Source organism: Coloeus monedula (genome assembly GCF_965178545.1).
Source record: "Coloeus monedula genome assembly, chromosome: 25".
Taxonomy (NCBI): Eukaryota; Metazoa; Chordata; class Aves; order Passeriformes; family Corvidae; genus Coloeus; species Coloeus monedula.
This window is the reverse complement of record NC_138805.1, coordinates 556,609-580,152: the sequence shown is the minus strand read 5'-3', so window position 1 is coordinate 580,152 and position 23,544 is coordinate 556,609. Positions and strand designations below refer to the sequence as shown.

The 23,544-nt window shown below is 49.8% G+C and overlaps 1 protein-coding gene across 1 annotated transcript in view; it reads right to left on the bottom strand.

The window, feature by feature from the left end:
• Positions 1 to 23,544, bottom strand: part of ARHGAP32 (Rho GTPase activating protein 32) — a gene marked incomplete at its 3' end in the record, with an annotated part of 172,213 nt that overhangs the window by 10,427 nt on the left and 138,242 nt on the right. The window contains exons 14-19 of the mRNA XM_082297092.1: positions 22,943 to 23,092; positions 8,107 to 8,209; positions 5,207 to 5,351; positions 4,496 to 4,578; positions 2,182 to 2,289; positions 787 to 932 (exon numbers count right to left, since the gene is read on the bottom strand). Coding sequence (XP_082153218.1) covers positions 787 to 932; positions 2,182 to 2,289; positions 4,496 to 4,578; positions 5,207 to 5,351; positions 8,107 to 8,209; positions 22,943 to 23,092 — 735 coding nt within the window. The remainder of the gene's footprint in view (positions 1 to 786; positions 933 to 2,181; positions 2,290 to 4,495; positions 4,579 to 5,206; positions 5,352 to 8,106; positions 8,210 to 22,942; positions 23,093 to 23,544) is intronic.

The window sequence follows — 23,544 nt, the reverse complement described above, 5'->3', positions numbered from 1 at the left end:
GCAATTGCAGTGTCTGTGCATGTTCCAGGCAAGGGCAGGTTATCAAGGCAGATGGTGCAGCCTTAATGCTGCTTAGGAGCAGGAACAGCTTGTGGCAGCCACACTGACACAGAGTAAACTTTTCTCCCGGTGCAACTCTGCTCCTTCTCCATGGAACAGGTACATGGTCTCAGTTACTCCAGGGAATTTGTAGGTTTTAAGGCTGGATGACGTTCCAGGTGCTCCAGGTTCATTCCTCATCCTAAAGCAACACCAGCCTGAGCTGTGTGGCTGCTCAGCCCTGCTCATGAGCCCACACAGGTTCTGCAGAAGGAATAACCAGTACAGCAGATGTCAAAATAGCCTTTTAAGAGCAAGATTTAAGTTCCTTAACCTCAACATTACTGAATGCAGAGAGACTGCTTTACACCAGTTCATTCCTCTTTGTGCTCTAAGGTATGGATGAGGGTAGACAGACATTGGTAAGTAATACTGAAGCAGGAACATCAGTAAAGATGGTTTTAAAAAGGAGAGGGAGCAGGGGGGACAAAGATTTAAGTGATTCCTTGCAATTTCACGGTGGCAGGACATAGAAGTAGAAGCCAAACATTCATCTCTGCACTCCTGTGGCTTCTAAGAAAGGTACTGACAGCAATTTCTAAAACCAAGCCATGTCTGGGTTCTGACATCCCAACCCAGAAACGCGTCCTCTAGGTTAAAAAAAAAACATTTCAGCGTCCCAGAGGAGGCTCAGAGACCACAAAGTGCTGCCATTCCTGCCCAAGTGAAGCAGCAGAGAGCACGCACCTGCCCCATCCCGGATGACAGAGCTGAGCTTGGAGCTGAAGAGCACATCCACGTGGTTCAGGATGAACTCCACCACCACCGACTGGATCCGCACCTCCATGAAGGCGGCCGTGCCGCTGAAGCAGGCGGACTCGATCTGCTTGGACCTGCACAAAGGGACACTGCGTGAGGGGAGAGGCTCCTGCTGGCTGAGGCCGGGGCACCTGTGGGGCTGCAGGGCCTGGGGCTCAGGCAGAAAAGGCTTCAGGACAGTTCTGGGGTTCAATCTCAGCAACGCTCACAAATGATCACTGACTGTGGGGATTTATGGCCAAACTGCAGATCCAGGTGCCAGTCTTACTCACAGGGCAAGAGGAACACTGGGCTGGGAGGAAAAGGGAGTGTGGGACAGGTCTGAATTGAGGTAAATACACTGAACACCCACAGTGAAGAGCTCTTTGTTAACTCATTTCCATGGCTGGAACAATTTAAGGCAGTGCTGTTGTACAAACCTACTGTGGCCTCTAAGGGGATTTTCCCTTGAGCAGGGAGTGTCTCCAACTGATCCTGCTGAGTGAGTGCCCCAGGACCCACCAAAGCAATCTCAAACACAAGGTCACTCCACTGCTTGTGGAAGAATTGCCAGAAAGAAGAGCCCACCTGCATAAACTGGGAGTGTCCAAGGCCAGGACAGGGCTTGGAGCAATCTGGGATAGGTGAAGGTGTCCCTGCCCATGGCAGGGCTTTAAGGTCCCTCCCAACCCAAAACCCTTCTGGGATTCCACAATGAACTGCACACTCGGATTTCTCAGGTTGCTAACAACAGCAGTTCAGGAGTCAGTACAATAGAGGGCAGGGTGACACTCTTTTTTTGCTTTTAAAGCAAAATGTTTTAAGTTACACCATTAAAGTGCCCTATCATGCAGATTCAAAACCGATTTTAGGGGACAGATTTATCCAAGATCACTTCTGTAAGTTTCAATTCTTGCAGCCAAAAGCTGTCAAATTAGACTCTAGAGACTTATGCAGTGGGAAATCAGTGATGCCACTGTAGAAATTTTCCTGGATGATCAAAGACACACCAGTCTCATCTAACCAGGAGAGGAGAAATTATCCTCTAAAAGAGGGTTGAGGGAACTCTTCTTTGTCACTACTGACAGAACTGCAGGCAGTGGAACTGTGTTGTGTGAGACAGGATAATACAGGGGCTGGTTTACATCACTAGGTCAGGAACTTGCCAGTTGATCTTAAATCCTGCTTAGAATAATTTCCCATATTTTACAGGAGGAGAAGAGCACCCTGGGTGAAGAAAGGAAGAGCTCTTTCCAGCTGCTGAAAGCTGCGATTTTCTGCAGTATCTGTTGTTTATAAATGTGAACATTTATCTTCCATTGAAATGGGAAAATCCCACAGTACCTGAGGAGGTTTGGAGCCCAGACGATGGCCAAGTTCTTGGTGTGCATATTTGTGATGGAGCAATAATCAGCCAGACGAGCCAAGTGTCTCATTAGGAACTCCAGTGTCCTGGAAAACAGGAGAGAGGCAAACGTTCAGCACCACTGAGCAAAGCCAGGCCGTGATCCACAGCACAAACCCAGCTCATTATTTCCTTTTGGTTTGACAGCTCCCAGAAAGGAATGTTGAACTCTTTCCCCTGAGCCCCATGGTGGACATGGCTTCGGCAACAATGACACATGCTGGGGTGAGGGGAGTCTCTTCTGACTTGTCCAGGCTCAAGGAAAGGACAGCTCCAGAAAAAAACCCTCTGCAGGTGTGTGGCAGCCCTGAGGGGCTGCTCAGGGATGTGCGGGGAAGGATGTGGAATGCTAATCCTGGGAAGGGGGGGAGTATTGCTTCAGACACCCCAGGACACTGAAAACCAGCCAGCTGTATCTGAGCCCTACTTTGGAAATTCCTGGCTGCAGGTTTCCTGTGGGTGGGTAAGGCAGATAGAAGGTTAAACTTCAGAGGCTTCTGTTCACATTAAAAAATGGTGAGTTTTATATATTAAGCACTCTTGTGTTTAATACAGGCTGGGGAGGAGGGAGCAGGAGGTGGCAGTGAAAATGCTGCTCTACCCTCCTGGTGCCCCTGGCTTGTGTCTGTCTCACAGCCTATCCTTTTTTGGGGGGGAAGTGAGATGGAGCAGGGAGGGTGATTTGGGGCTCAAAATTCCACAAATAGACAAGACTGGAAGTGAAGAAAACAGCTATGGCTGGAAACCAAGCAGACACCTCCTGCCTGCAACTTCTCATCACTGAGTGGAAGAAAAAGAAAGTGTTTTTTCCTTTTTCCAAGTAAACCCCAGGAAAGGAGAGCAGCCCCCTGTAACCTACAGATTCTACATCCAGGTGTTGTGCCCCCTCTCAGAGACTGATGAGCTGCTGGTACCAGTGCCCAGTTTAACCAGCCCCATAAAGCAAAAATCATTTCAGGGAAGAGGTGAATGGAAAAGAAGGAGATCAGTCTATTTTTGCAAGGACCACACCCCCCTCAATTAACATCAGTGTTGCAATTAGTTACTACAAGCAGCAGCTGTTGCACCAACTAGCCAACCTTACAGAAAGAGCAAGTAGCACAGCTGTAGTTTATAACACATCAGTTAAATCCCAGTTAACTTTTACAATTAGTTATTTATACCACTCACTGCAGCATTGCAGTTGTCCAGCTAATCACCACAGATCACAGTAATTGAAATTTAAGCATTTATTAGCAGAAATGACTATAAAGTTATGGATAGCTGTCCTCATGTGTTACACCAGACCACTTGGACCAGAATTCTAACTCATCCTGCAGATTAACATACGTTACAATAATCAATTGATGATTGTGATGAAGTATTGTAATTTAGGTAACAACAGCCAAATATCGCCTGCATTCACCCCAAATGGGCACCTAAACCACGGGCACACATCAGGGCAACTGGCCCAGCCAATTAAAATAGTCACCAATCTGTAAATAACTTCCACCATACACTGTCATTAGCTGTTTCTACCAAGTGCAGTTCACAATTAGTGAATGCTACTTACCATGCATCACTAGTAATTAATATTAAAGTCTCATTAACATGTATTCTATGTAGTTATTAACGCCAATCACCAATACCAGTTTGTCTGATGCCTTTTCACCATACCCTGCCATAATTTTTGTTACTAAAGACCGTTAAAATGTTGTTGTTCTTAGTCAAGACTCATTACCATACAGCATGAGTTCTTACTACCACTTATTAACTTGAATACAGTATTTTAACTGGTGATTTTTAAACACCATATTATGCTCTCTAATATATAACACTAATATAACTAATTACATCAGTTATTCTCACAGAGCATTGTTGTATTTGCTCATTACTGTTGCTGCAGGGAGGGGCAATCTGGAGACAAAATACAGTTGACCAAGTTTGACTGAAGGCCTGAGCAATTTTTTGGCTATATTTCACTTTTTTTAAAGTGCTCTTAGCACTGTATTGTGCCCCCCCACAATGAAACTGTTTCCTTAGTCTGACATAACGAGCTCCTCTTTCCCTCCCACACGGAGTTTCCAAGGAAGTCAATTAAGACCATGTTTAGTGTACAGCATTTGGGAAGGAGCTAACTAAAATATAAATCAACCTTCTATAGCCATAACCATTTCAGTATGCAGAGGCACAGGGTGGCTGTCTGGAGAGGGAAACTGGAATTACAGAATTCCTCTCACAAAATGCCCACAACACCCCAAAGGCTGCACTCACCTGTAGTGGGGAGGTGGCAGCTGCTGGATCACATCATGGATCTTAACCAGCCTTTCCTCATCTGTAGCAGCAGAAACAGCATCCTGGAATGAGGCAGGAAAGGATTTAACTGCAAATAAACCCCCAACACACCAATCTTGGCAGTGAGGTGGATTTTGTTGCTCTTCTCCCCCTTGGGTGAGGGGTCTGTCTTGGGGACAGAGCAGCACATGGATCATGTAAGGAAGGCCAAGTAACTCATGACCTGGGACATGTTAATGGCACAGAGAATTCCTGCAGAAGGCATTCAGCTCAGAGAATCATTTGCTTCTCATCCCGTTCCTAGGAAATGGCAAACAAGATGGGAACTCCTGCAAAGCGTGGGAAGTGTGCCAGGTACCTTCTGCTGGGGCCCCTCAAGTGGAACCAACACAGTGTGGCACAGGGGACAAAGGCACCTGTGAGTAACCTAAAGGGGACACAGAAAAGGCCCCTCAGACCCCGGGCCACTGCCAGCCCCTTCTGGAATGGCAGGATGGAATCGGGAGTGTGGGCAGCACAGTGTCAGGCTGGGAATTCTGGTGATACACCCTTCTGATGGCTCCAAACCCCAACTGACACAGAGCAGAGAGGGAAGAGAGTGGAAGGCAGGTCCAGCTTCCAGGTTTTCTCTGCTCTACCAGCTGAAGCCCCACTGAAAGGGGAAGTGCCCCACATTTGCCTCATACTTACAGAGAACTTCTCATAGAGTTGGTAGGTGAGCAGGGGGTTGGGGAGCTCACGGAAGTACAGCTTGCACAGGGAGCCCACACAGTGGATGTCCTGGATGTAAATATCCTTGGTCAGGTCAGGAATCTGCTCGGAGTCGAACTCGTGGCTGGCAATGAGAACAGAGAAATGGGTAAAGGGGTTTGAGGAGGAGGAATGACATCAAACCCAGCACAAATTACAGCAAGGCTTTCCTGATTTACAGGAAAAAATAAACACTTAGTCACCAAAGCCACATGACCCACGGCTGTGGGGCAGCCAGTGGGGATTTTTTCCAAAAAAGAGACTTTTCTTTTTTCTAATAAGGCATTTTCAGCTAGTTTTACGACCAACTGGCTGCAATCCTTTTTGCTGCATCAGGGCTTTTCACAAAGTCTCCAGAGAACATCTTCCAAGACCACAAGAACAAGTTTAACTCCCAAGGGCTGTGCCTGGGATTGCCCATAGGAATGATGAAAGCTGCTGTCTCTCTGCATTTCAAAGGCCTGGAAATGGCAATGACAAAGCCATGCCAGCAGCACTGCCATCGGCAGCATATGGAAACCAGGGAGTGCAGGAATTCCTGGGGGATGAGCTGGTGAGCTGAGCCTGCCTCTGCTACAGGGAGAAGACAGCCAGGAACCACATGAAGAAAATCCCATAGCACTCCCTTGGTTTTCAGAGAGAGAAAAAACCCCAAATCACCAATGTTTATGAAATAAAAGCTGAGCTCAGAAGGCTGAGCTGGCTCACTGCTGGGAGTATGTGCTGGGAAGTGCTGTTTCCAATTAGCAGGACACTCCAGGGGGATGAGCGTGGTGAGCCAGGCCCTGGGAGCTGGAGAACCTCAGGGTCCCTGCCAGGGTCTTCAGGCTGCTCACAGCCATGGGGACTCATCCTGTCAGCACTGCAACCACAGCTGGGGCTAGCTGTGGTGGCCATGTCCCTGTCCCTGTCCTGTCCCCCACCCAAAGCTGGCAGGTTGTGCCCAGAGGGTCACACAACCCCTGAGCTCACTCTGCCCAGGGAGCAGGACGTGCCCAGGGCACCAGGCATGTTTGTAACTGGGCCCTCCCGGGACCAGGCCGAGCTCCTTCCATCCCTGGACACAGACACTGCTTGTGGGAAGCCCTTCACACCCCACACCAGGGGCAGGACAGGTCCCCACCTCCTCAGGGTGAACAGGCCATCCCTTCCTCACCCCAAGGACAGCACAGGAGGAAGGGAAGGATTCAGTTTTCCAAGCCCTCAGTGTCAAGCACACACCACTGCCACAGGCACCTTCTGACTCCCCCCTTGCTCACATCTGGGACAGAAACTCAGTTCCTGCACTTGGCTCCACAGAGAAGCTCAGGAAGGCACGAGCCCGCCCCACACAAACACACTCAGCCCTGGCTCCACCTCCCTGCCCATATCCTGCCCCACTCTGCTGGCTTTTCCTGGGAATAAAGCTCACACTGGGTCAGATGTTCCCCTGCAGAAGTGAATGTGGAGGGAAGACAGGGATGCCCCACTACACTCAACCCTCCATCCCTCTGCACTGACTGTTCCCAGTGCTACATGTTATTCCTTCTAACCCAAAGAAGAAGGATACAGGGATCCACACCCCAAACCAACAATGGCTCTGCTGGCCCACCTGCCAAATAAAGGCAGCTACTGCCCTACTGAAGAGCCAACCTCTGTCCCATTGAAATCCCCCATGTAGAATAAATTTTCTAACCTTCTCTCCAACCAAAAAGCCCTTTAAATCCAGGAGATCCAGTTCTTCTGTGGGAAACCTAAGCACAGTGACTCACTTGTAAGGATACTGCAGCCCTAGCTTTGAAATGCCCTGTTTATACAGCTGGGAACTGCAGCAAGACGTGTCTTACGTTCATCAAACACTCAAAATCTGTAGTGATTTACATGAACAGGGACAGCGTCAATAAGTTATGCCATGTACTCCCTTCCTTTTGTCCTTGGAACATCTCAGAAACCTGGAAAACAGGCTGTTACTGCATTCTCTGCACTGGAACAGGGAACGATGCCATTACAATTTTAGAAAACCATTTCTAAAGCACCTTCGATACACACTGAAGGAGAAAATGGTCCTGGCAACACTAAAGGGAAAAAATGGACTAGGGCAGAGATTAGAAGGATGGTCCAGCCCAAGTCAAAATGGGGAATAAAGGGATGTAACTGAAGCAACAGCAAATGTTTTATTCAGTCACAGCTCCAGTTGGAGCCTTTGGATTCTGGATATCAAAGTCTTGGGACCAGATTTTTAAAATGGGACTTGCTCAGATGAGAAACGGGATTAATCTGAAGCAGAACAAATCCATCCATCCAAGGGTTTGAACAGTCACTGTCCCAGCTCAAACCTGCCCACTGAACTGGGGGACAGCTGGGACCAAAAAAATCCTCTGCCTACGGAAAATCCCCCCATGCTGCCTCTGCAGGCCGCGGGCCCAGGACCAGTGCTGGAATGAGTCACGTCCACTCGGCACCCTCAGCGCTCCACAACAGAATATCCCACACCAAACGGCAGGAGGAAAACAGCCTCACAGAACAATAAAGGGTTTGCTGTGATGGGAACACAACCAGGACACACTCCTGGCCCTTCCCTGTGCAGCACAGCAGTGCCACCCCCCAGACTCAGGCACGTATCCTTTGCACATCACCAATTAACTGCGGGTAAAAGCCAGGAGCCCAGGGCAGCAGGGAGAAACATCAACTGCTCCAAAGGGCTCCCGGAGCGAGGAGGAACAGAAATGAAACATGACAGCACAGTGACACCATGAGCCTGATCCTTTACCCTAAAGGAAAGCTTCCTGCAGGATGACTCTGCCTGTGGAAGCCCAGGCTGTGCCCCTGCCCGTGCCAGGGGCTCCAAGGCAGGCCCTTACCGGAGTTTCTGGATGTTGGAGGCGATCCCGGACAGCCGGTATATCCCATCCACAATGCCGTGCTTCTCGATGAACTCAGTGCAGCTCTTGAGGACCTGGGGCACTGAACAACAACAGCTGGGGTTAGTGAAGTCCTAGTTCAGGCTGTGCTCTTGGCAGGTGCCATAAACTACTCCCAGCTGGGCCATGGCTTCAGTTCCTCCTTAGGGGAGAAAGCCTGTAGGAAATTTAACTTCAGGAGTTGGTGTGGAAACTGGTCAGAGGTGCTCCTGCTTTAACAAGAGAATGCCAGGATATGGATCAGGTCAAAAAAGGCCAATTCTGGCCAAACAGAGACAGTACAGGTCCCATGACAACTCGCACAGGAACTGTGGTGTGAAATCCCATCCCAGAAGAGCCTTAAAACGGAATAAATGCTATCTTTCAAATCTAGATAGGATTAACCTATCCTGCTCGGTGTAAGGAAATACAAACATCAGGGAGATGCTACGAGAGCTTTTATAACCGATAATTTCATCCCCAATAATTTCAGCTGGATGTGGAGAGCTCCACAGCATCCCACGCTCACAGAAAGTGCAGACAGAGCGGGGCATGACAGAATGGAAAAATCAGCCCAGGGGATATAATCAGGTGTCAAGTTAATATTGCAGCCGCTTCACCACCCCATTCCTTCCAGCTGGCTTCCCAGGCTCACGCACATCCAGTGCCGGGGCCGCGCGTCCATCCCTGGAAGCTCGAAGAGGAGCGAATCCCTGGATTTACAAAAGGCCATAAAACTGCCCCCAACACACAGAGAGCTCCTGTGAGCATCAGCAAATCTTCACAGAAAAAGCTGGGGTCCCTGTGGATCCCTGTGGATCCCTCTGCCAGCCGCCCTTTTGCAGCAGCTCCTCTGCTGATCTCGGTTTGTTCTGTAAATGCCAGGTCTGGCCAATGTGCCATGTGACACAGATTCCGAGCAGCTCATGTGGCAAATCCCCTTACCCCACGCAGCAAACGCCATCTGGCAGGCACTGCTCCCAAGGGCTGCTGCACTTGGGTGCTCCATGCTCCCCCCAGCCTCCACAAGGCTGCTTTCCCAGCCTGCAGCAAACCCTCACAGCTGGAGGAAAGGCTCCTTTCAGACGGCTCCCTGGAAATCAGCAGGTGTATCCCAGGATAAAGGCACGTCTGCTCTGCACTGGAGCACAGGACAGGGTGAAAGCTGTAAATCCTGCAGCATGTCAATCGCAGGCTCAGCTGGAGCAGATTAAACCCTGAACCTGGAATGCCCCAAGGCACCAAGAGACAGCCAGAACCGAGCCAGCCAGGCTCCAGAGTTACATTCCCAGGGATGTACAGCAGCTCTCACCATTTTCCAGTCAGGGGCAGGCTTTGAGACAAACAGAGCTGTTGTACATTAAGCAAAGAGCCTTGGAAACCCAGTGCTGCTTTTCTGGGGAACAAAAACCAGTGGAGGTGAAGCCTCCTGCTACCTCGGCACCGGTGAGCTCCGAGGAGGACCACAGCTGATGGCTTCAGGAACCAACCAGACACTCTGAGCTGTCTGAGCTGGGATAGGCAACAGGTTCTCACTGAACACACACCCAAAGCACACTGGGGGACACATCCATCAGTCACCCACAAGGACAGATTTGAGCAGAGCAAGTAGAACACGAGGCCCAGAATTCTCATAGTGTCTCAAAACATTTCTGGAGGACAACACTTAAGCCTTTATGCAAAAAGATTCAACGCCTCTTGAAAAAGAAAGTTTTTAAGGCTGGAAGTGGACAGGGAAGGAGTTCTATCCTACTCAAGCAGTGGCCAGAAAGGGCTGAAGTGTGCACTGTACTGCACTACAGCACTGGGAGATGAGTGGGGCCCAGATGTGAACTGTGCAGGGCAGCAGAGGTGCAACAGCTCCATCCCGTGCAGCAAAGGACGAGGACAAGGCTCTGTGTGCTGACACAGCCGGTGGTGTTTGTCCCCTGTGGGAGAAGAGCACCCCAGGCTGCCAGACACACCCGAATCAGACCCTGTGGATGTCCATGTGCACCTGCCCCACCACCACCCCTACAATGGTCACAGATCTCACCGGTGACCTGCACAGGGCTGAGCCCCCAGCAGCAGCATTTCCTGCATGCAGAGTCCCAGAGGATCGGGCAAAGGAGTTTTACCAAGTTTTAAAGTGTTGTGGCAACATCTGCTAATGCTGCAAATCCCAAAGACCTAAATGGTCCATCCTGCAGCCACAGGAGGGGGCCCCTGGAATCAGTAGAGCCCATTGAAATAAATAAATCAAGATGCAAATAAATCAAGAAGCAAACACATCAAGAGGCAGATAAATAAACAGCACCCTCCCTGTCTGCCCCATTCCCACCAGGAAACCTGGAGGGACAGTGGGGAGCAGGGCAGGGGAGCCAAGGGCTGCAGCACCAACGCTCTGCCTCAAGTTCTCTTTTGTCATGGAAGAGCCTGGGTACAGTGAGAATAATTAATACACCCTAAAAAGATCCCCCCAGGCTTGTTCCAGGCATTTCCTCATCTGGTTACCAGGATGATCTGTTCTTTAAGCTAAATATACCATACCAGCACCAAGGATATTTTGGGGGAATTCTGCACGGTTGGAGAAGGAACCGAAATTCAAGGAGGGTTAAAATTGTACCTGAGGGCCCTTTGCTGGAGTGGTGACTTCATTTTTCAGTTTCTGAATGAAGATGACACCTGGCCATCGGGTGTGTGTTTAACCTCCCTCTGCCCTTTGAATCCCCAGCCTTTGGCTGAATACCCATTTTAGGGATGTACATCCACACATGGAGGGAACAGTGACTGTTCCCTCAGAAGGAAAAGGCAGGATGACAGGATGACAATCCAAGACTTAATTTTGCAAATGTCAAGTGTGCCCTGACCATCACCTAGAGCAGCTCCTGACACCACACTGTGACTCTGTCGGGTACCTGTGTCCATCTGCTGCAGAAATCCCTCCCCTGCAGGTGAACTTCTCGGTTCAGGAACTGATTTTGGCTTCTAGATCCCAAACCACAACCCAGGTTTGAACCAGACAGGTGATGCCTTAGGTTTTAATTTTCTTACTTTTCAAATCCTGCACTGCCCAGTGTGTAACTCTGGAGTTTCTTGGAGCCTGTTCACTTCTGCTCTCTCGTGCCAGGCAGACATAACAAAGCCTCTCCAGGCCTGCTCTCCAGGGACACCCAGACTGTCCTAGGCCAAAATGTGTAAACCAAAGCCTCTAAAGGGGGGGGGGGGCAAGCTTGGGGAAACGACATCATTAACTGAAGCTTTAATTGGAGAACTAACCCTGATATGCAAATGAACCGAAGCTATAAAAGTGTGAAGAACTCATGACCTGGGGTCCACCTTGGGGTCCATCTGGGCAGTGGCCTCTGGCTCCCCAGGGGTATCTTTGAAGGCCTTTCAAATAAAAACCTGCTTTACTCCCTTACTCCTGTCGAGTCTCTGTTTTTAGGTGGCCTCAAGGCATCACAGGTACCTCAGCCTCATCCCAGCAGGGAACAGACACAGATTTCCTCTCGCAGGATGTAACAGCAGCAACACTAAAGTTCTGCTAATGGCAGTTAATTACTGTGGGTTCCTGCAATTACACCAGACTCGATGGCACACGTGGTTTGCATGAAGAGCCATAAAGGCCCACCTGGGCCAGCATGTGGCTCCTGGCAATGCCCAGGAGCTTTGGGAAAGGCAGGAGGAGGGAGTGAGCGAGCACAGGATGACACTCAGTGCACTCCTGCAGCCCCATCCAGGGAACTGGGTCAGAGAATCTCTGAGCCCAGAACTGGGGCTGGGTTCTCCAGCTGAGCACACAGCCCTTTCCAGTGCCACATTCCCAGGCAAGTAACAAAAATCACTGATCCTAAGCTGGATTTTAGTCCTTTTCTGAGCTGTGGGGTCTTCAGCCAGTGAGCCCAGAAACCCTCCCTGCAGGAAGTCACTGCCTCAGCTGCAAGCAGCTCAAACCCTGCCAGGTGCTGCCTGGGAACAACCAGCTCTGCAGTGGACACTCCTCCCATTCCAGAAACAATCACCTCTCCTCCTTCCCTCTGCTATCTCCAGTACCAGGTGGTTCCAGGAGATAAAGTGCAAAGGGCTGGAAATGTGGATGCCTCACCAAAGGGGACCCCAGCACATTTCATCATCACAGCAGCCAAAGGAATTCATTCGAGTCCTTCCTGAGCATCTCTCAGCTGGTTTGAAAGGTTTATTGCATCTCCAAGGGCTCGTTAACTGCTTAATTCTCTGCCATCAAGAGGAAGCAGAAGTTTTATGGTTTTCATTCTGAAAAACATTTTGATTCATCCTCACATCAGGCACATTTCCCTTCCTATCATCTTGTTGGGTGGGGTTTTTTTAAAATCTTTTGTAATGTTCCCTCCCTGGGCTTTGGGAGGCTTGCTCGTGTTGTGTTTTATTTTATTTTATTTTCTTAGCACATTACTGGAACCAGAAGTGTTTGTTCAGCCCGGGGCACGAGGCCTCCGACCAAGCCCCCCTCTGGCACTGGCGTTTTCCCAAAACACAGCAGTGGGGTGCAGGTCCCATGGGCCAGGCCTTGGGGATGGACAGTGGCCCAGAGCACCCGAAATGCTGCTCCTCACTGAATTCCACACGTAGCAAACCCACAAGGGAGCTCAGCATCCAGGAACACCGACTGCCCCCAGCTCCACCTCAGCAGAGGTGACAATCAGCACCCAGTGCCAGCAGCCTTGGGGAGCACACTGGGTATGGGGTCCTTCTGGGTAACAGAAGGTTAAAGGCTGTTTTGAGCCACCAGGGTAGAAACTGCAACAATCAGCCACCAGATAAAACACAGGTGGAGGAGCTGACCCCTGGCTGTCCAGGCTCCTTTGGGAACAGCTGGGAAGGACAGGCAGGGGCAGGGGAAAAGCACCCCAAGGATACCCAGCACAGCACAAACGGTGCCACTGCAGCAGCATGAGCCCCTTTCTTGGAATTCTGTGCCTGGCCCAGACTGACAACTTCCAGGCATCTGGAATTAGCCAATAAATCCCAAATCCCTTGCTATTAATGCAGGATTATGTAAAAACCTAACAAGGAATATCCTCTCTTGAAGAAATACAGTTGTTTTTACTCCAGTAATTTCCTACTTTAACTCAATTTTAGAACCATTCAGGTTGGAAAAGACCTCTAAGATCATCAAGGCCATTTTCAAAAAAACTGTCCAAGTATTTCCTTAAAAAAAACCAAAACAGTAAAAACCCTGTAATATTTCAGCCTGTGACTTTCAAACTTCTCATTTCTGAAGCTCTTCCCTCCACCTTAGAGTGAAGGTTCCAAAAAGGTGTAAAGCAGCAGAGGAGAGAGGTTAAGGATTTTCTCTTTATTGTTCCCTGTCATACAATATTGTACCTGCACGTGTCATTCCACAGGCGCCAGCCCCCTGCACATTCAGAAGAACATCAAACTCTAAAAGACTCTTTTCTCTGGACTTTTGTCTCATTCCTAAATCCCTGTCCTCATGTTCGAATCACCAAGAGAAATACAAGAGCAACCAGACAGACACTTTCTGTCCTTCAAGGTGCTCAAGGCCAGGTTGGACAGGGATTGGAGCACCCTGGTCTAGTGGAAGGTGTGGGGAAGGAAGGGGGTGGGACTAGGTGGGATTTGAGGTCCCTTCCAACCCAAACCAGCCTGGGATTCTGTGATTCTTCAATTCCCTGTCCCTCATTTCCAAGCCGTGAACCACATTTCAATTATCCACACTGGTGATGAGCGGTACAAAGTCCGAGCTGCCCCAGCTCCTGGTCACACACACACAGTTCTTATCTGGAGTGTGACTTTTGCACTTGGGAAGGTGCAACCACGGCAGAGTGGACCGTAACCCCTGAGCTGCGTCCCTGATCCACGCAGCGCCCGCAGAGGGATCGGCACCGGACTCTGCTTCCTCAGCCTGGAATTGGCTTTTATGGCAGCTCAGCCAGGGCTGTGCAAAAGCAAAGTGCAAAGCTCAGGCCTGGGGAACATAAATCCCCCTGGGCTGCATCAGGCAGGGCAGGTCGATAGCCACGTCTGTCAGGTCCTGGCAGATCAGCAATGTTCCCATGGCTGTGCCAGGACAGCCTGGAACCTGAGGGCTGCCAGGGGGCCCTCACTGCCCATTATCCACGATGGAGATGTTGTACAGCCAATCCCTAGCCCAGGCTGCACCCACCAGTTCCCAGGGTTTGGGTTTAATTGGTTTTAATACAAAATGTCACAGAATCATTCAGGTTGGAAAAGCCTCTAAGATTGAGTCCAGCTGCTCTCCCAGCACTGCCATGGCTGAACCATATCCCCAAGTGCCACAACCCCACAGCTTTTAAATCCCTGGGCAGCCTGAGCAGTTCCAATGCTTGACAACCCCTTCAGTGAAGGAATTTTTCCTAATATCCAACAATACCTCAGATTTGGCCAATGTGCTGGACCTTTTTTGTTTCAATCAATTACACTCCCTACAATAAATTGAGAGGGGGGAAATGTTCTCCCCGTGCTAAGAGCAGCAGGGTAAGAGCACAAGCAATTCCTGTACTTGACTGTGACATTGTTCCTCATGTTTGTTCCCCCCACAGCTGTAGTGTTTCGAAATGCAAATTAATTTTCAACTCCCGGCTGTCCTCAGGGTCACTCAGGCACAAAGAATTCTCCCCTCGCAGCTGCAGACAGGGTGAGAGAGAAGGGGAGAGACAAACTGGGTCTTTTTTAACAGCAAAGGCCTGTGCTCCCTGCTCAGCAACCCCAGGGATGTCCCCCAAACAAGGCATTCTCCACAGGGATCCCATATACCCCTTTGTAATGCTGACCCCATACCCAATAATCTCGAGTTCCAGCAGGAGGGCAGATGGTGAAGCAATAACAGTGCCTATTGTGGTTGGAAATGTGCCCAAAATAGCTCAAAACTCTCAGCCTTTGAAAGTATCAAGTTGTGTCCAGTTAGTTTGTGCAGCAGGGAACACATCTGCAGCAAGGGGAGTTCTCTACTCATCTCCATTTTGGGTCAACTATTCCCTTTTTTTCCAGGCTGCTGGATCCACCTTTGATGCCACACGAGACACTCACTGCCACATCCAGGAGGACTTCAGGCACCTAAAACACTCTGGCTTGCCACAGTTCAACATCAGAAATGTTCGGATTTGGGAAACCCAACCACGGAACACAATAAATACAGGGGGAACACACAGGGAAATTTACTTAATTCCCATACACATTCACAACTGGATGTCACATGCCAACCTGTGCTGGCACTTGGATAAATACTATTTGATATTTATATCCCACTCCTAATCTCCCAAGTACCTCCTGGGTATTAGGAATTTACCTCGTGGCACCTTGGGGGCAGGTACAGGTTATTAGTTTGATTGTACAAGCCTGGAGATGGAATGGGAGATAACAAACAAGTTCCCCAAAGCCAAAAACTTCTGGTAGAGACAGCTCAGGGCCAGAACTCTGAGTGCAGCCATGGCCATTAACTGCCCCAGTCCTCTGGAGATGGATTTTGAATTACTATATTGATTACTACAAATCAGGAAATACTGAAAGGAAACTGGTTTTGGCATGTTTGAGGCTGCCTGGTTTCAATATATTGCCAATTCAATTAAAAAAGGGACAGCAGGATGGAGGGAAGGGGATGGCTAAGATCACCTGGGAGCTCAGAGGTTGTGAAGCCACAACAGCTCCACAGAACTCCTGCCCCAGAACACCACTTTAAAACCTCTTTCCCCCCATTTACACCATGTGTGCACAGGGCTGTGCACAACAGGGACTCAGGTGCAAGTGACAATGCTGAGACAGGCCAGCATTCCTTCAGTGCATGACAGGAAACTGTTTATAGACACACAAACACCACCGAGGCAGGCAGAGCAGGAGGATTTCCAGTGGCCCCAGTTAGGTGGCCTTGTCAGGAAACAAAGATCCACCCCTGATTTGTGAGCTGCAGCTCTGTATATAAACAGCCAAGCCCAGATATCCAGGAGAGCATTACAGAAATTACTGGATGAGTAAGGATGCATTATTTTTCCTGCTGTGCCAATGGAGAAGTTAGGATCCCCTTTTTTAAAAAACCACCTGTAATAGGGTAGACAAGGTGAATCACCTCCAGACATCCCCACCTGCTTGGATAACAAGTGTAAAGGAGACAGGCCCTACTTTAAGGGACTTGCCAAAGTCACACAAGGAATGTCTCAGTAGAGAAGAGAACTGCAAACAAAAACTTCAGAACTCAGATTTGTGTCCTAATCACAAACTGCTTTAGGCATATAAATGCTTAAAAATAGAGCCAGAAGGAAAACTTGAACTGAAGCTACTTGGAGGTTTGAAACTTTTCAGTTTACATCCAAACTTGTCAGCTTGGACACTCTGAAAATACCTCCCGAAAGCACAAAAAAGCCCCAAGGGTTCATTCCCAGAGTGAGCACATCTAACACAACCTCCAGCCTCATCCAGAGCCAACATTCCCTCACCCTGCTGGAACGGCCGTGGCCCACGTCACTGCTCTGAGGGAAATGTCACACGCACGCCACACACAACCAACACTTCAATAAACCTTTGTACAGGAACAAGTTGTTATTGCCTGAACAAACCCATTGATGTGGCTGCCAGCATTCAATAACAATTCCAAACATACCTGGGAATCACAGGCCAGGCTGCTGAGCTGCCACAGAACTCCATGGGAGCTGCAGGTAAAAACTGAGGATCTATTTCACGTGGAAGCTCTGCAAATGTTCCAAAGTCTCTCTGAAGAGAAAATCCTTAGAGCAAAGCCAGGCCATCATGAGCAGGGATTTCGCCATGGTCATCAGAACACTGAATCCCAGAAAGGTTCAGGTTGGAAGGGACCTTAAAGCTCCCTCAGTCCCATCCCTGCCACGGACAGGGACAGAGCAATAACAGGGAGTGGGAACTGGTTACATTTGCCCTCTTGGAGTTAAAAAAGCAAGAAAACTGGAATTACTTAATCTGTAAGACTCAGCTGTCCTGAACTCCCAATCAAAGCTTCCTTCAGGATAACAGAGATTCCAAGCCAGGCAGGCAGATTATAACGACAATTCTGAGCTGGTTGAAGGGGCTCCTCACATCAATACCAGGAGCCAAAGGGGTGACACAGACTGCCAAACCTGTGCTCAAGCTAAGGGCAACCAGGCTTTCTGAGATCCCAGCCAAGAGGCTACCAAGACCCCATTCCTTGTGCTTGTGTTCTGGCAACAGCTCTCTCTATACCTAAATCTGCCATCAATTACCATCAGAGGCAAGTACATCATCCAGCTGCAGGTAGGGGATGGCTCCAAGGGATGGATAACTACTGAGGACCCCAAACAAGCCGTGATGTCACCAGAAACCCCACGGTGCTGCTACGGACCTTTCTGAAGAGCATCAGAACCAGCACAGGAGAATAAAGCACCCCTGGCAAACCCTTGCTGCTCCTGCCCAGTACATAGAGATGCAGATGCCCTATCTGCTATTTTCTGCTGTTCTCTTCCATTTTATTTTTTATTTAATTCTACCCACCTGTCCAAATTAATTCTGAATAAATGTGGCAAACTGGAAGAACAGGAAGGACACAGAGCAAGATCAGGCGTGTTAGTGAACTCTGTCTTTTGTAGGCATTTATATCTTCAGCAGCAAGCCAGTGCCTCTTCCTGCTGACCACACAGCGTGGGTATTTTATAAAAATATAAAAATAATGTATAGATCCTTCACTATGGGAAACTTGTCAATTAAAAATTCCATTTGTGAATATATCTTTTCCAGTGGTGGAAGCTGATGATGTATGAATGTGACAAAGGCATAAAGAGGTACAAAAAATGCCATTTGCCTTTAGCCTACAAAATCCTCTGTGGATCCAGCTGGTTGTATGATGGATTGTCTCTGGAGCTGAATCCTTGACACCACCTCACTGGGGGACCCCAGGGCTGGCCTGTGCTTCAGTCCAACTGCTAAGGGAGAAAGGGTCACTCTCAACAAGTGACAGGTGACAGGAACACTGCTGGCTTGGCAGAACAAATGGTGTCCCCATGCTCTGCAGCCCAAGCAAGCGCAGCACACGATGCCCAGCAGTGTTTGAATAAAAAGTATATTGGAAAGTAACCCCTCAGTGCTGAAGCTCAGGAGTCCCCCACTCCCAGAACAGCAAAGTGAGCTTTTTCCTGGTGAGTGCTGACCCTTCCTGCTGGGTGCTGACCCACCCTGGCCTGTGCTGACCCATCCCACCACACGGAGCAGCCCCAGCCCTGCCTGGGCTCCCCGTGGGCATTGGGGCTCCATCCAACCCCTCGTTGATCCATGAGCGCCTCAGGACCATGCCCAGCTCGTCGAGCCCTGCCTCTCCTGCAGCCCAGCACCATGTTCCCCCTCACTCCCACCCCAGGAGCCGTGGGGAGCTCCCTGGCCAAACATTCCAAGGCAGGATCCAGGGCACAGTGCAGCTGCTGCAATGCAGCACTCCACCAGCTCCCACACTCCACAAACGTCCTCTGCCAGCAGAATCCTGCTAATTGGGGTCGGGCTAAATTTAAGTTCTATTTCATTTCTTTCAAGAGAGAAAAACTTGGGGGAAAAAAAAGAATCTCTGCCTACAAAGGGAATAAGAACAAGGTCTCTTCAGGAGTCAGGGACTGGGGTGGATTTGCTGTATCTCTCAGCTCCATGAAATTGTGACAGGACACAGGGAATGGCTGGAGCTGTGTCAGGAGAGGTTTACGCTGGTATCAGGGAAAGGTTCGTCCCCCAGAGGGTGCTGGGCACTGCCCAGGCTCCCCAGGGAATGGGCACGGCCCCGAGGCTGCCAGAGCTCCAGGAGCATTTGGACAGCGCTGCCAGGGACGCCCAGGGTGGGATTTTGGGGTGTCTGTGCAGGGCCAGGAGCTGGACCAGATGATCCTGGTGGTCTCTCCCAGTTCAGAATACCCTGTGAATTTGTAAAAGAAACCAGCAAGGCAGGTGGCAACTGCACCAACCCAACTGGGAGCATTTCTAAGGGTGATGGAGAAACAGCAACTCCCTGCTGAGCCTGGTCTGCTGCCAAGAGACGCTTCCCTGGCAGGGAAGTATCCCAAGCCCAGCAGGAGCCAAGAGATGAGTAAGGCACTGGATGGGATGCAGACAGGACTCTTCAAGCAGGCTCCACAGGGTGTCTGGAGCTGACTGGAGAAATATTGTGCAAACCAACATACTTGAAGGGAGCATTACAACAGGCTCTGCCAACAGAGAAATCAAAAAGCCCTCGTATCAAAACTGGTTTTACTCCGGCAGGTCCCAGCCCATCATTCAGTGCTGACATGTGACAAGAGAGAAGAAAAGGACACCCTGCTGAGACTTTCACTGGAAGCAACACACCCATGCATACCCAGCCCCATGCCCAGGAGTCACGTGGCTCCCAATTCCCTCTTTTCCAAGCAGCTTGGAGCACAGATGACTTTGAAAAATAATCCTGTGATCTGCCCATGACTCAGAACCTCACCAAAGAGACTGGACAGCAATGCTTCCTTCCCCTCACCTCCCAGGGCCTTTGGGGAAGGACTGCCTGGCACCTCGTGGAGGTGTAACTCCTGCCCTGGAAGGGCTCCAGCATTGTTTGGCCAGCCCAGAGTGTCAGCACAAACCAAAGTGCAACTGAAAAGCAAACACACCAAACCCAACCCCCGGGACACTGCCCAGCACTCAGCACAACCCCCCCCCATGAATCACCAGGATCACAGGAGGGTTTTAGGGCGCACTGCTCACCCCTCACACTGTTACTGTAAACACTTGTTAAATCCTCACCTCCCTCCCTGCAGCTGCTCAGTGTTTCTGCTCAGACCCACACAGGACACTCAGGGAAATGACAAGCCACCTCCTCCCCAGGGCAGCAGCACCACCAGCCTGTTCCTGCACTCCTCTGCCTTCCCCAGACACCGTTCCCTAGGGAGAAACCTGGGCACAGCCGTATCATATCCTGATCTATAGAGCTGCAGGTTCTGTCCCGCCAGCCTGGGAGGCTCCTTCCAGCAAGGAGAGCACGGCCTCGGCACAGGCCCATCCCAAAAACTCAGATAACCACGACAAATGCTCTGCTAGACCAGGACTTGGCAAGTGCTGCACGTGGAGCTTTGCAGGATGGCATCCCAAGGCTCCTGGTCCCTATCAGCAAACCAGGGCACATTCCTGCATCACTTTCCTCCTGTGCATCCCATGGCAGATTTATCCTCCTTCTGACAGCGGCTCAGCAGACCCAGAGCAAGGGATTACTTGCTGAGCCCACAGAAAGACAAGGTATTGCAGTCAGTGAAACATCTCCTCTGTGTTTGTAAACCCCCCCTGGGTGCACAGCAAACACACTCTTCTCCTGGCTAAGCAATCTGAGCCAGCTGCCTCAGCGCAGGGTTTATTACAAAAATGTTACACTTATTGCAGTTTTTGTCCTTAGCCCTTTTATTCTCTCCTTCCACTTCCCACTCACTAAAACTAAGCCCAGTTTCAGAGACTCATGACTACAGAATTGGGGCTGCTCGTGTTGTTTCTCAGCAAATTCTTGAGAATTTGTCAGCTTCACAAAGCTTCTTAGCATAACTCCAGTTTGGTTCAATATTGCATTTTTGAGGTGCACATGATGCCTTGTCACTCACTGCAGTCACTGGGGACAGTGGCATTTGCTCCTTCAGCCCTGATAAATATTTTTGGGGGTTGGACATTGACCCAACAAAACTAACATGAGCTTAAACAAATCAATGAATGTATTGGGTTCTTTTTGTTCTTCTGAATTCAGATGTTGCAGGCTGTGATCCCAAAGTGTCATCAGCAGGTGCCACGCACACACTTCAGCCAGAGCATGCTCTGAGCTCCTGGAAAAAGCACTTGATGTTCTGACTGTGAGAAGGAGCTTCTTTAATTCACCTCAGGCCCCTTTCAGTAGGCCAGCACTGCAAGAGGCTCCACGACTGAGCCACAGTAATGCTACAGGAGGAGGGAATCTTAAAATGCTGTGCATGCACAGAGCTCTACTCGCAGGGACCCAGAAACGTCTCCACAAGCCCCATTCTGGGGATTACTCACTTGGAATACAGGTCAGGGAGCTGAATCACGTGGGAAACAACAATCCTGCTGTGGGAAACAGAGCCATGCCCCTATGGGCAACACTCAAATTGGATCTGCTTCACTCCAGGGAGTTAGGAAAGGGTTATTAAATCAAGGGTGAAAGCAGCTGGTGACTCCTGAGCTGAGGGACCTCGTTAGCACAGCACAGTCAGTGTCACCCCATTGTGTGGGGTAGCGGGGAGCGACCAGGAGAAGAACAGAGCTCCCAGAGACTGTCAAACAAGAACCTCCAGTGGAGTTAAAGCAGTTTAGTTCAGCTCAGGATGTGTCTCTGAATGCTACATAAACCACCCCTTGAAGCCAGGGGAAGAAGTCAGCGCAGAGGGCAGGGAAAAGCTTTGGCCATCGCTGACATGTGCCTAACGAAAACAGCCAGGAGGAGGGCTGGGGATGAAAGGGAATTCTCTCCTTCCCATTCATGAGCTCACTCTGCTGGCACAGCTCCTGCCCTCCAAGGGTGCTCCCACAGCATGCACATAAAACCAGCTCCAGAGCCACCCGGTGTGTGAATTACCTACCCCTGATGCAGCTCCACATGGGTCACTGTCTGTTCCTGACTCCAAACCATCTCTGGTGTTTTTCAAGCCCCAATAAAGATCTCTACTGGTTCCAATTAGGCTAACGAGCCTTGCCACCGGCCTAATTTCATAAGGACAAGCACACATTCTGCACCAGCTGCTAGTGAACACTTTTCTGTCAGGTGAGGGAGTGCACATAGCAGTTACCAACCAAATCAGCTGGAAAAAGAGCAAGAAATGGCTCCCTGCCCTTTGCCAGCCCTTTTTCAAAAGGCACTTGGATGAACAAGGAGTCTGAAGACTCACTGAAAACAACTTTAACAGAGAAACTCCCTTCCTGCCCCACACATCCTGTCACTTCTCCCTCTACCTGCACACAAAAGCTGGGAGACATCAGACGGACAACTCTGGCACAAAGGATCTGCTGCAAAGCCACCCAACAGATCCCATCACTGCTTTCCTGATGGCCTCAACTCCTGGGCAAACCACCAGGCTCCATTCCAGGCTGCATTCCCAAACATCCCTCAGTGTGGGCTCCCAACAGGAACAGCCCTGGCTGGGGCCCTGGGACAGCATCTGAGTGCTCTGGCTGCTCCTCAGCACTGCAGGAACCTGGGCTGGAGGTGGCACAGGGAAAGGGCAGGAAAAAGCCCGTGAAATCAGAGTTCGTGTTGGTAACAATTGTGTGATTTTTTTCTTGGAATGGAGAGGTTTTTTCCTCTGCCTCCCTGAGCTGCTGATGGGGAGAGAAAAGGGACCCAAAGGGAGACAGAATGAACAGAGAGGGAAAGTAAGCTGTGAGGAAACACAATATCCGGTTAATTCCTGTAAATTCTGTGAAATCCAAGGAAAAGGCAGATGAAGGATTTACACTGCAAATTGTGCTAGAATCATACAAAGGTACTGAGTTAGAGAATGTGGGGGTTTAACATGCCTGTTCATCAATCACTGATGCTGACATACACATAAAGCTTATATACCTGCAAAAAAATATTTATTTGAAGATGTGAAGAGGTTGAAAACCCATCTGCAGGAGTTGCAGCCACCTTCAGTGTTCCCACATCAAACCACAATGCTTCCCACGTCAAAGCATGATGTTTGCATCTTATTAGGCTCAGTTTCCCTTTCAGCCACGGATCTGTACCACACATTTGTCCCCCAGCACGAACCCCGAACAGCTACGATCACCCTGACAAACTCCCAACAGAGGAAGAACCCAGGAGCAGGTTGTTTCTTACCGTCATGGCCAGAGTTGAGCAGGTGCTCCCCCAGGTCACAGCCAAACACCCTTTCCTTGAGGATCCCCCGCTGTTTCAGTTTCTGTTTCGTTGGGCGCGACTTCATGAATGTCCGGAGGAAGGTGATGAGCTTCCCGTGCTTCTTTGACACTGCACGAGACAGCAAAACAACCAATTCATTCCTGATCTGGCAGCCACTGAGCAGAACTCATTCTACAAAGCACATAAGAACTGTAGTAACGTTAATATCAATTATTTACAGGAACAGATTTTCCAAGGTTCAACACTAAGCAGAGACTTGGCTTTTGTCCCAACCCTTGGCTAGTGCAGAGTCACCAGGAGCCAGCTGGAATAGAAGGACTAACACAGAGACACATTTCTCTGCAGAGCAGCTTCAGGCGGGAGCGACCTGAAAGGCTGATGGTGGGCAGCACCTGGGAGGGCAATTTCATCTCTGGCAAAGGGAATGAGGCTCAGCTGAGAAATCTGGTAATCTCCTGTGCAAATCAGTGGGCAACCCACACACAGAAATAAAGCTTTGTGACTGGCCCTCATTCTGCTCTGAGGCCCCTCCAGAACAAAGGGCTGACTATAATCCCTGA